This window comes from Oncorhynchus gorbuscha, linkage group LG19 (genome assembly GCF_021184085.1).
Source record: "Oncorhynchus gorbuscha isolate QuinsamMale2020 ecotype Even-year linkage group LG19, OgorEven_v1.0, whole genome shotgun sequence".
Lineage (NCBI taxonomy): Eukaryota > Metazoa > Chordata > Actinopteri > Salmoniformes > Salmonidae > Oncorhynchus > Oncorhynchus gorbuscha.
The window spans coordinates 10,343,899-10,357,639 of NC_060191.1; the positions used below are offsets into that span (position 1 = coordinate 10,343,899).

A 13,741-nucleotide genomic window follows, 5' to 3' on the forward strand; every position below is an offset into this window, starting at 1 on the left:
TCATGAGATATCGGTCAAATGGCACCTGCAGAGCAGAGCACAGGCTTAAAGCCCTTGTGTTTTTAATGACCATGGTTCGTCAAGTGTAACCGTTAACAACCCCTTCAATTGATTTACCGTTTCCTAGTTTCACATGTATGTGTTAAGTTTAGCTAATGTTCGAGGCGATAGACCAAAGTGCTTGTTTAGAGACAGTGACATTATAAGCCAGCAACAGTGCCTTCACTTTTTGTTGCAGGCGTATAATGTCAGTGCCTTTCTACACGTCTATTTTTGTTTCTCAATATCCTTGACCAGTTCCTAGTTAGGAAAAAGAGAAGTGAGTGACAGACAGAAAGACAGACACTGTCGAGGTCTTCGCTGCTAATGTAAAGAAGGACAGTGAGTAAGGGAGTGGGGGAGCGTCAGAGATGGCTTTGGGAGTCTTCCAGACTGGCTGGATGAGGCTGCTGTCTCTTATCCTGCAAGGTAAGACTGACATCATATTCATCATTATCATACGCAGCACACTTTTAGCATGGTATGTGAATAGACATACCAAGTATTGTATTGTAAATCATATTCATTCATTCCTTGTATCCCAGGCTGCTGTGTGGGTGTCCTCTGTAGTGACTGGGCTGTGCGTGTCCCTTCCGCTCCCCTGTGTGCCGTGGCCGGCTCGTCTGTGGTCCTCCCCTGCTCCTACGACTACCCTCAGCCCTACAGGGTGCTGTCTGAGATGTGGTGCCGGGACCAGAGCCGCTGCATCACCCCCAGGTACGTGTACCATAGCCAGGGCATCTTCCCTGAGCCAACCTCCCAGGGCAGAGTGGAGTACCTGGGGAAGGAAGGAACCAGGAACTGCTCCCTGAGGATCTCTGATCTGAGGAGGTCTGATAGCGGGACATACGTCTTCTATTTTATCACCAACCACCCAGTGGAGAAGCCTCCTGGACAGCCTGGAGTAACCCTGCTAGTGGCAGGTAAGACCACAGCGCTTATTATATGTTTTTTTGACACGTATTTTGTGTAAATACGCCTTGTGGTCAATGATTATATGTAGATAGCAACTGACCAGTGGCGAGTTAAAGTCGCATTGAGTTAATAAAGCCTCATACAGACATGGTCTCTTTTTTGCTTTCTTTAGTAAGGCAGCTCCAAAATGCAGGTGTTTCAGCCTAGCTCAGTGCTTTCTGTGGTGGTGGGGCAGGCAGCGTAAAATACAGAGCATAGGGGTTAGTAATGTTCTCTTGGCTCAGTGTTCTGTCACTCATGGGGACACTATGTCACAACAAAATCTACAGGGGAGAGCTCGGAAATTCATGCCCCCTGGGTGCTGCCACAGATTTACATTAGAAGTGCTCATACAAGAAGGCTCAAGGTCATTGGCCACAGATAGAATTACGTCAAATCACGTTATATCTACCGATGCTTTGATTGGACTGATCATGTCAACATAATACTTTCAAAATCTTAGCTAGCAAGCTAGATAAGCAGTCTTCATCATGAATCAAGTCGACAATCTACTGGCAAATCCTTTTCAATCCTTGTCATATGAAGATAAATTATTGATAAAACGTATCGGGGATCATTGGCCAATTCAACAATAAGTTTGGAAGCAATCAGTGGCTAACTGCAAGCATTGCAAAGCAATCATTAGCCTGCTATTCAGCGAAGTGGATGTGTGGTCCCAAGTCTAAGATTAAGGGTCTCTTTTCCTAGTTTAAAATAATAAACTTTCAACATTGGCCATGCTGTCAATGAAGCATGATTTTTACCACGCTCAAAACATCTGTTAACTGCAAAATCTGACTTTAGTGAGTTCAAGACAACTCAGAACTCGGGGAAATACAATCTACGACTGGGAAAATACGTTTTGAACTCTCATCCAGATCGGAATTGTAAATCCGGAACTCGGGCCTCTTTCTAGAGCTACAACCTGAAGATCACTGACATCATGATTCAACTTTTATTCTTTGAGTTCCCAGTTGGTATTTTTCGCATTTTATTAGGATCCCCATTAGTTATTGCAAAAGCAGCAGCTACTCTTCCTGGGGTCCACACAAAACATGACATAATTCATTAACATTAATAGACAAGAACAGTTCAAGGACAGAACTTCATATGTAACGGATGTGAAACGGCTAGCTTAGTTAGCAGTTCCCCTTGCTCTGCAAGTGCCGCGGCTTTTGTGGAGCAATGGGTAGCGATGCTTTGTGGGTGACTGTTGTTGATGTGTGCAGAGGGTCCCTGGTTCGAGCCCGGGTATGGGTGAGTGTACGGTTTAAAGTTATACTGTTACATTGATGCTGTTGACCCGGATCACTGGTTGCTGCGGGAAAAGGAGGAGGTCAAAAGGGGGGTGAGTGTAACGGATGTGAAACGGCTAGCTTAGTTAGCGGTGCGCGCTAAATAGTGTTTCAATCGGTGACGTCACTTGCTCTGAGACCTTGAAGTAGTAGTTCCCTGATGGGTAAACATGCTTCGTGGGTGACTGTTGTTAATGTGTGCAGAGGGTCCCTGGTTCGCGCCCGGGTATGGGCGAGGGGACGGTCTAAAGTTATACATACACAGTTGTAGTCTTGAAAGAACCAAAAATCCAGAGAATGGCAGACTTTGATGACAAAGTATGATGACTAGTGAGCACAGAACAACAACGTGAGTCCAAAAATGTCTTCTGTGCTGCTGAATAAATGATGTAATATGCCAGGGAGATATGTATACTGCCGATGTTCTGAATTCTGTCACTGTACGTTTCAAAAGTACTGAACAAATAGTTATATTGATATCTCAAAGTGCAGTACAGAAACCCAGCCTAAAACCCCAAACAGCAAGCAATGCAGGTGTAGAAGCACGGTGGCTTGGAAAAACTCCCTAGAAAGGCCAAAACCTAGGAAGAAACCTAGAGAGGAACCAGGCTATGTGGGGTGGCCAGTCCTCTTCAAATCAAATCAAATCTAATTTTATTTGTCACATACACATGGTTAGCAGATGTTAATGCGAGTGTAGCGAAATGCTTGTGCTTCTAGTTCCGACAATGCAGTAATAACCAACAAGTAATCTAACTAACAATTCCAAAACTACTGTCTTATACACACAAGTGTAGGAGGATAAAGAATATGTACATAAAGATATATGAATGAGTGATGGTACAGAGCGGCATAGGCAAGATACAGTAGATGGTATCGAGTACAGTATGTACAAAAGAGATGAGTATGTAAACAAAGTGGCATAGTTAAAGTGGCTAGTGATACATGTATTACATAAAGATGCAGCAGATTATATAGAGTACAGTATATAAGTATACATATGAGATGAATAATGTAGGGTATGTAAACATTATATTAGGTAGCATTGTTTAAAGTGGCTAGTGATATATTTTCATTTCCCATCAATTCCCATTATTAAAGTGGTTGGAGTTGAGTCAGTGTGTTGGCAGCAGCCACTCAATGTTAGTGGTGGCTGTTAAACAGTCTGATGGCCTTGAGATAGAAGCTGTTTTTCAGACTCTCGGTCCCGGCTTTGATGCACCTGTACTGACCTCGCCTTCTTGATGATAGCGGGGTGAACAGGCAGTGGCTCGGGTCGTTGTTGTCCTTGATGATCTTTATGGCCTTCCTGTAACATCGGGTGGTGTAGGTGTCCTGGAGGGCAGGTAGTTTGCCCCCGGTGATGCGTTGTGCACACCTCAGATGTTGTTGCCTACCCTCACCACCTGGGGGGCGGCCCGTCAGGAAGTCCAGTATCCAGTTGCACAGGGCGGGGTCGAGACCCAGGGTCTCGAGCTTGATGACGAGCTTGGAGGGTACTATGGTGTTAAATGCCGAGCTGTAGTCGATGAACAGCATTCTCACATAGGTATTCCTCTTGTCCAGATGGGTTAGGGCAGTGTGCAGTGTGGTTGAGATTGCATCGTCTGTGGACATATTTGGGCGGTAAGCAAATTGGAGTGGGTCTAGGGTGTCAGGTAGGGTGGAGGTGATATGGTCCTTGACTAGTCTCTCAAAGCACTTCATGCTACGGGGCGGTAGTCGTTTAGCTCAGTTACCTTAGCTTTCTTGGGAACAGGAACAATGGTGGCCCTCTTGAAGCATGTGGGAACAGCAGAATGGGATAGGGATTGATTGAATATGTCTGTAAACACACCAGCCAGCTGGTCAGCGCATGCTCTGAGGGCGCGGCTGGGGATGCCATCTGGGCCTGCAGCCTTGCGAGGGTTAACACGTTTAAATGTTTTACTCACCTCGGCTGCAGTGAAGGAGAGGCCGCATGTTTTGGTTGCAGGCCGTGTCAGTGGCACTGTATTGTCCTCGAAGCGGGCAAAAAAGTTATTTAGTCTGCCTGGGAGCAAGACATCCTGGTCCGTGACGGGGCTGGTTTTCTTTTTGTAATCCGTGAATGACTGTAGACCCTGCCACATACCTCTTGTGTCGGAGCCATTGAATTGAGATTCTACTTTGTCTCTATACTGACGCTTAGCTTGTTTGATTGCCTTGCGGAGGGAATAGCTACACTGTTTGTATTCGGTCATGTTTCAGGTCACCTTGCCCTGATTAAAAACAGTGGTTGGTGCTTTTAGTTTCATGCGAATGCTGCCATCAATCCACCGTTTCTGGTTTGGGAATGTTTTAATCATTGCTATGGGAACGACATCTTCAACGCACGTTCTAATGAACTCGCACACCGAATCAGCGTATTCGTCAATGTTGTTGTCTGACGCAATACGAAACATATCCCAGTCCACGTGATGGAAACAGTCTTGGAGTGTGGAATCAGATTGGTCGGACCAGCGTTGGACAGACCTCAGCATGGGAGCTTCTTGTTGTTTTAGTTTCTGTCTGTAGGCAGGGATCAACAAAATGGAGTCGTGGTCAGCTTTTCCGAAAGGAGGGCTGTGCCGGGTGGAGATTATAACAGAACATGGCCAAGATGTTCAAATGTTCATGAAATGACCAGCATGGTCCAATAATAATAAGGCTGAACAGTTGAAACTGGAGCAGCAACACGGCCAGGTGGACTGGGGACAGCAAGGAGTCATCATGTCAGGTAGTCCTGAGGCATGGTCCTAGGGCTCAGGTCATCCGAGAGAGAGAAAGAAAGAGAGAATTAGAGAGAGCACACTTAAATTCACACAGGACACCGAATAGGACAGGAGAAGTACTCCAGATATAACAAACTGACCCTAGCCCCCCGACACATAAACTACTGCAGAATAAATACTGGAGGCTGAGACAGGAGGGGTCAGGAGACTACATCTGTCCTCGCTTGCTCATTATTGTCTTAATCAAAATTATGGATTGCCTCTTATGCCATAGTTTGTACATCTCAATTGTCAGAAGAAACCACATTTGTATGTAGGCCAGTTTGTTGGCACGGTTTGTCACCGTTGTCGTGAAAATAATATATTGTTTAGTGTTGTGTTGTGTAGTGGCTTTGCTGGCATGCAGCCCACAATTATTTATTTTTTGCCCCACCAAGATTTACATGCTAAAATCGCCACTGTATACTGTAGCTAAGAAAGTAATACAACGTGTATGTTTTGTAGTAAGCTGTTAGTAGCCCATGTACCTCACCCTAATAATTTGGTCCCTTTCCCCTCATAACTTAGCCACCTGTTCTGACTTGGTGGTGCACCTATAGGCTGTTTTTAAGAAATGTCATCATTGAATATTGTAAGAGCTTTCATTGTCTACTTATATGCCCCTTTATTTATCCTTCGGTTCTAACTTGGTGTACAGGGAGAATACTGTAAGAACGGCCAATGTTCTGAATTCTGTCTCTGTACATTTCAAAAGTGCTGAACAAAGAGTTATATTGACTACGTCCATCTTAGCTCGCTCATTAATGTCTTAATCGAAATTACGGATTGCCTCTTATCCGCTCATCGTTCCCTTATGCCATAGTTTGTACATCTCAATTGTCAGTAGAAACCACATTTGTTTAAGCAAGTCAGCCATATCAGCTGTTTTTTTTAAAGGCAGTAAATGAGGCTGAATTAATTGTATCGCAGCCTCTGGTAAGGATTCACTCCATGGTGATGAGAAGAAAGCTCTGCTGTTGGGACATCTTCATGTAGGCCCCAACAGTTTGTGGGCACCGTTTGTCCCCATTAGAGTGCAATTAATGTATTATTTAGTGTTGTCTTGTGTTTAAAAAAAATGTTGCGTTACTGTAATGCAGGGATGCTGTAATGCATCGTTACATGTTCAAAACACTAACATTTAATATCAGCATTCAAGGTTGTTTCCTGTACATACAGTACCAGTCAAAAGTTTGGACACAACTACTCATTCAAGGGTTTTTTATTATTTTTTTACTATTTTCTACTTTGTATAATAATAGTGAAGACATCAAAACTATGAAATAACACATATAGAATCATGTAGTAACAAAAAAAGTGTTTAACAAATCAAATTATATTTTAGATTCTTCAAAGTAGCCACCTTTCGTCTTGATGATGGCTATGCACATGGCATTCTCTTAACCAGCTTCACCTGGAATGCTTTTCCAACAGTCTTGAAGGAGTTCGCACATATGCTGAACATTTGTTGGCTGCCTTTCCTTCACTCTGCTGTCCAACTCATCCCAAACCATCTCAATTGTGTTGAGGTCAGGTGATTGTGGAGGCCAGGTCATCTGATGCAGAACTCCAAATAGTTCTTATACAGCCTGGAAGTGTGTTGGGTCATTGTCCTGTTAAAAAAACAAATGATAGTCCCACTAAGTGCAAACCAGATGTGCTGGAGTATTGCTGCAGAATGCTGTGGTAGCCATGCTGGTTAAGTGTGCCTTGAATTCTAAATAAATGACTGACAGTGTCACCAGCAAAGCACCCCCACACCATCACACCTCCTCCTCCATGCTTCAAGGTGGGAACCACACATGCAGAGATCATCCATTCAACTACTCTGCGTCTTACAAAGACATGGTAGTTGGAACCAAAAATCTAAAATGTTGATTCATCAGACCAAAGGACAGATTTCCACCAGTCTAATATCCATTGCTCGTGTTTCTTGGCCCAAGCAAGTCTCTTCTTATTATTGGTGGCTCTTAGTAGTGATTTCTTTGCAGAAATTTGACCATGAAGGCCTGATTCACACAGTCTCCTCTGAACAGTTGATGTTGAGATATGTCTGTTACTTGAACTCTGTGAAGCATTTATTTGGGCTGGAATTTCTGAGGTTGTTAACTCTAATGAACTTATCCTCTGCAGAAGAGGTAACTCTGGGTCTTCCTCTCCTGTGGGGGGTCCTCATGAGAGCTAGTTTCATCATAGCGCTTGATGGTTTTAGTGACACTGACTCAACTCCAGCCACTTTAATAATGGTAATTGATGGGAAATTATGTAAATATATCACTAGCCACTTTAAACAATGCTACCTTATATAATGTTACTTACCCTACATTATTCATCTCATATGCATACGTATATACTGTACTCTATATTATCGACTGCATCCTTATGTAATACATGTATCACTAACCACTTTAACTATGCCACTTTGTTTACATACTCATCTCATATGTATATACTGTACTCGATACCATCTACTGTATCTTGCCTATGCTGCTCTGTACCATCACTCATTCATATCCTTATGTACATATTCTTTATCCCCTTACACTGTGTATAAGACATTAGTTTTGGAATTGTTAGTTAGATTACTTGTTGGTTATTACTGCATTGTCGGAACTAGAAGCACAAGCATTTCGCTACACTCGCATTAACATCTGCTAACCATGTGTATGTGACAAATAAAATTTGATTTGATTTGATTTTTGCGACTGCACTTGAAGAAACTTTCAAATTTCTTCAAATGTTCCGGATTGACTGACCTTCATGTCTTAAAGTAATGATGGACTGTCATTTCTCTTTGCTTATTTGAGCTGTTCTTGCCATAATATGGACTTGGTCTTTTACCAAATAGGGCTATCTTCTGTAAACCACCCCTACCTTGTCACAACACAACTGATTGGCTCAAACACATTAAGAAGGAAATCAATTCCCCAAATGAACTTTTAACAATGCACACCCATTAATGGAAATGCATTCCAGGTGACTACCTTTTGAAGCTGGTTGAGAGAATGCCAAGCGTGTGCAAAGCTGTCATCAAGGCTGGTTACTTTGAAGAATCTCAAATCTAAAATATATTTGATTTGTTTAACATGATTCCATATGTGTAATGTCATAGATTTGATGTATTCACTATAATTCTACAATGTAGAAAATAGTAAACATAAAAACCCTTGAACGAATCGGTGTGTCCAAACTTTTGACTGGTACTGTACATTTAGTGTGTAACTATTTGACTCATGAGAATAGGAGAGCTGTCTGCACAGAGATCAGGTCTGACCACAAGCCTCAGAGGTTCCAATGAAATGGATGTCACCATAATTTCTGAGTCACTCTGAGGAGAGGAGCCATTGCTTCCTTGTTTCAGTATGATCACATGATTCAGAGAGACTCTCATGTGTTCCTACAGTTCCTCAGAATGTTTGTTAATGTCTTAATATTTACTAATTTTCTCATTAACTTACTGAAAGTCTTTCTGAGTAATAATGACAATGCTATTGATATCTGTATGTACAGTACCAGCTGTTGACAACAACAGTGAGAGCTCTCTTGTAAATAAGAAGTTATTGTACTTTAAAACCTGATGGTATAGTTGCATGCCCTACGACCACAAAGGCTGTATGCAAAAATTGCGGAATTGTAGCAGGAAGTCACATGGTCTTGACTGTCAGTGTGGAATTGTCCTTTGGGTGACCACCCCGCCGCCTCTGGCTCATAATAATTCCCAGACAGCCACCACTACAAACACAACAACATATGGATATACATTTCAGTCTATTTCCATTTAAAACAGGAATAGACAAATAATCTGATGTGCCCTGTCCTGTTATCTGTCTGGTATGTCTTATTGGGCTCCCGAGTGACGCAGCAGTCTAAGGCACTGCATCTTAGTGCAAGAGGCGTCACAACAGTCCCTGGTTTGAATCCAGGCTGAATCACATCCAGCTGTGATTGGGAGTTCCATAGGGTGGCGCACAATTGGCCCAGCGTTGTCCGGGTTTGGCCGGGGTAGGCCGTCATTGTAAATAAGAATTTGTTCATAACTGTCTTGCCTGGTTTAATAACTAAGAAAATTGCTTACACATCTCTTGTATACTTTCAGATAATTCCAGTGAAGTAGCAGTGTCCCTCAGTCCCGCTGGTGATGTTGTTGAGGGCAGCTCAGTGACATTATTCTGCTGTAGTACTGCCCACACTCCAGTGGAGGGCTACACCTGGTACCAGCCTGGAGGCTCCACGGCTGGTGATAAGAGACAGATGATGACCATCACCAATATCAGCACAACAGACAGTGGAAACTACTACTGTGAGGCCCTGACCACTAATAGACCAATCTACTCCTCAGCGTTGTCTATTAATGTCCAGTGTAAGTACTTTGAAATCACAATCACAGATACTGAATGAATCAGTAATAATGTTTGTCAGTTTTTTTGGGACGCTCTTTGACAGGTTAGTCTGTACCAGACATGTCTCATTGTTACCCAAATATAGGAAACTATACTGTAAAATAAAGTTGTTTTTTTTTACCTTTCTCTGCCTTCAGATGCTCCAAAGAACACATCAGTGTCAGTCAATCCTTTTGGGGATGTAGTGATGGGCAGCTCTGTGACTCTGTCCTGCAGCAGTGATGCCAACCCTGCAGTAGAGCGCTACACCTGGCTTCAGAGGACAGAATCCCAAGCTTCACTGAGAGGGTCGGGGCAGAGTTACAGCATCACTAACATCAGTCTTGAGGACAGTGGGCAATACTGCTGTGTAGCGATGAACAAGCATGGATCACAGAGCTATACTGTAACCATGACTGTGGGGAAAGGTAGGTACAAGGGGATGCATTGAACATATACATCATTTGTAGTCTAGTCTGTAATAAAACATCACGATTATACCACCTGTTATTGTACATTTTCCATTGAAACAAATGACAGTATGTACACGGGTGTGAAGCTATCCCTGGCCTATAGAGCTTACAGTAGTTTATTCTCTGCAGTAAATGGCCAGTCCTCCATATTGTGGAGCTTGGTGGTGCCAGTGGGGATCCCCATCGCTCTGACACTGATCATCATTATAACAGTGGCTTGCATTAGGAGGTGAGTGATAAAGTTACAAATACAGTGATGTGATCTGTAATCTCTGTATGTATTGGTTTGCGCTGTATATAATTCTACAACTCCTGTACCTTTGAGTGTTTTCTTTTCATTTGATATCTACAGTATAACTTTATATTGTCTATTAACTGTATTGTACTCTTCCATCTGATGCGTTTAGTGGAAACAGAAAACATTATCAACCAAAACAGAGAATCTCCATTAGAAAATAAATACAATATACCAAGTTTATTAAATGATACGTCCGATCCATAACAACTTTCCCCTACAGGAAAACTGTCCCAGCATCAAGTCAACAAGGTTACAGTCTTACAGAGACCACCATCCAGCAGCCATTACCCTAATACTACATAAAGGATGACCATAACAAATGAGACACTTAAGTTAACAGGAACTGAAAGGGAACTGAATTAACTCTGGTGGGAGATGTTGTGCCCAGTTTACTGCCACACGGTGGCACTGTTGTGTAGCTGTTTCCAGCTGTATTCGTCAATAACATGTACAGTAATATCTGTAGAATGTACTGTGCACAGACCTCATTTCAGCTCTCTACTGTAGAAAATGAGTAATTTCACTGTAATAGGCCTACTGTAATTTACTTATTTTATGATGGTGAGTTGTTGAGGACTGGATGACCAAAAGTGAAACGGCAACCAGAGATTAGTTTCAATATGTAAATATATATTTAAATTTAATTACAATTATATAAAAATGGATCATAACATACTGTATATATATAACATAACCATATGTCACAATGCCAAGCTACACCACCCCAGGCTGAGCTCTGCCTATTTTTATTTTATTTTTAAATGTAACCTTTACTTACCTCGGCATGTCAGTTAAGAACAAACCCCAACGACGCTAGGCCAATTGTGCGCCGCCCTATGGGCCTCCCAATCACAGACAGATGTGAAACAGCCTAGATTTGAACCTGGTATTGTAGTGACACCTTTTGCGCTGAGATGCAGTGCCTTAGACCACTGTATTATATACAAGTTCTTCAAGTTTGAGTTGAGTAGCAAAATAAATAAGTCAACAACAGGTGCAAGTTCAAAAATAATAATTATTCTCCATTAGTGAATAGAAACTGAATTACTGAGACTCTCTCAGCCTGGTCAAAAAGGAGGTCATAACAGTACATAATTAATAAAAGCAACAAACCTGTCAAGTTCTGACCCTAGTTCTTGTGTTATTTCTTTGTTTTTAGTTGGTCAGGACGTGAGTTGGGTGGGTATTCTATGTTTTGTGTTTCTAGGTTGGGTTTCTGTTTCGGTCTAGTATGGTTCTCAATCAGAGGCAGGTGTCGTTAGTTGTCTCTGATTGAGAATCATACTTAGGTAGCCTGGGTTCCACTGTTGGTTTGTGGCTGTTTGTTTCCGTGTCTGTCACCACACGGTACTGTTTTCGTTCATGTTCACATTTATTGTTTTGTATTTCTTAGTGTTCAGTTTATGTTTTAAAATAAACGATATGGACACTTCCACGCTGCGAGCATCCTTCTCGCTACTCAGACGAAGAGGAGGAACGTCCTTGCAAAACCAAACAACCAAAAATACAGGTTTTGGTGCAGTTGAGGGAAGATCTAACAAAATATTAATTCAACTTCAATTCAAGATAAATAAACAATATTCTCTCAAACTTAGTCAGATAGTTACAAACTAAACCCGACACATGGCCACTTCTCTCTTACCAGCACCTTCCCCCAGGCACCTCAAACAAAAAAATGAACGGTCGTCAAATGAAATTTTAGGATCAATTATTCAATTTTAACAAGATAGAAGCATGCACAAACAAAGGATGCTCATCGTCACACCTGAGACACATACTGTACATCAGACGTTCGTCTGTTGAAGGAAGAGAGTCGGACCGAAATGCAGCGTGTTGGTTACTCATGACTTTAATGAAGTAATCGTGGTACATGAAATAACTGATACAAAATACAAAAACAACAAAACGGAACGTGAAACTATTACAGCCTATCTGGTGAACACTACACAGAGACAGGAACAATCACCCACGAAATACAAAGCGAAACTCAGGCTCCCTAAATACGGTTCCCAATCAGAGACAACGAGAATCACCTGACTCTGATTGAGAATCGCCTCAGGCAGCCAAGCCTATACAACACCCCTAATCAGCCGCGATCCCGAATACTACAAACCCCAAATACAAAAAACAACATATAAACCCATGTCACACCCTGGCCTAACCAAACACAAAAACACAAAATACAATGACCAAGTCATGAGTAACCAACACGCTGCATTTCGGTCCGACTCTCTTCCTTCAACAGACGAATGCCGTTACACATCCACTCTCCAAAGTTGATTTATAGTGGAACGTCTGACTAGTCTTATCTCCTTCACTCCCCTGCAGAGTTCTGTCTCAGTCACACATTTATTTTTATAATATGCAGAGAGAGGGAGAGAACTAGAAAACAACTGTGGAACAACTCTAAACCTATGTAATGAATATACAGTGGGGAGAACAAGTATTTTGATACACTGCCGATTTTGCAGGTTTTCCTACTTACAAAGCATGTAGAGGTCTGTAATTTTTATCATAGGTACACTTCAACTGTGAGAGACGGAATCTAAAACATAAATCCAGAAAATCACATTGTATGATTTAAGTAATTTGCATTTTATTGCATGACATAAGTATTTGATACATCAGAAAAGCATAACTTAATATTTGGTACAGAAACATTTGTTTGCAATTACAGAGATCATACGTTTCCTGTAGATCTTGACCAGGTTTGCACAGCAGGGATTTTGGCCCACTCCTCCATACAGACCTTCTCCAGATCCTTTAGGTTTCGGGGCTGTCACTGGGCAATACGGACTTTCAGCTCCCTCCAAAGATGTTCTATTGGGTTCAGGTCTGGAGACTGGCTAGGCCACTCCAGGACCTTGAGATGCTTCTTACGGAGCCACTCCTTAGTTGCCCTGGCTTTGTGTTTCGGGTCGTTGTCATGCTGGAAGACCCACCACGACCCATCTTCAATGCTCTTACTGAGGGAAGGAGGTTGTTGGCCAAGATCTCGCGATACATGGCCCCATCCATCCTCCCCTCAATACGGTGCAGTCGTCCTGTCCCCTTTGCAGAAAAGCATCCCCAAAGAATGATGTTTCCACCTCCATGCTTCACGGTTAGGATGGTGTTCTTGGGGTTGTACTCATCCTTCTTCTTCCTCCAAACACAGCAAGTGGAGTTTAGACCAAAAAGCTCTATTTTTGTCTCATCAGACCACATGACCTTCTCGCATTCCTCCTCTGGATCAACCAGATGGTCATTGGTAAACTTCAGACTGGCCTGGACATGCGCTGGCTTTAGCAGGGGAACCTTGCGTGCGCTGCAGGATTTTAATCCATGACGGTGTAGTGTGTTACTAAATGGTTTTCTTTGAGACTGTGGTCCCAGCTCTCTTCAGGTCATTGACCAGGTCCTGCCATATAGTTCTGGGCTGATCCCTCACCTTCCTCATGATCATTGATGCCCCACGAGGTGAGATCTTGCATGGCGCCCCAGACCGAGGGTGATAGACCGTCATCTTGAAATTCTTCCATTTTCTAATAAT

At 42.5% G+C, this 13,741-nt stretch overlaps 1 protein-coding gene across 1 annotated transcript; it reads left to right on the forward strand.

The window, feature by feature from the left end:
• The first annotated feature begins 12 nt into the window (after window positions 1-12).
• Window positions 13-11,197, forward strand: LOC124005696 (B-cell receptor CD22-like). The gene is made up of 6 exons (XM_046315174.1): window positions 13-468; window positions 585-962; window positions 9,156-9,419; window positions 9,597-9,866; window positions 10,041-10,140; window positions 10,430-11,197. Exons 1-6 carry the CDS (start codon window positions 411-413, stop codon window positions 10,500-10,502), a joined length of 1,143 nt encoding a protein of 380 aa, XP_046171130.1. The 5' UTR covers window positions 13-410; the 3' UTR covers window positions 10,503-11,197.
• The last annotated feature ends 2,544 nt before the right edge of the window (window positions 11,198-13,741 follow it).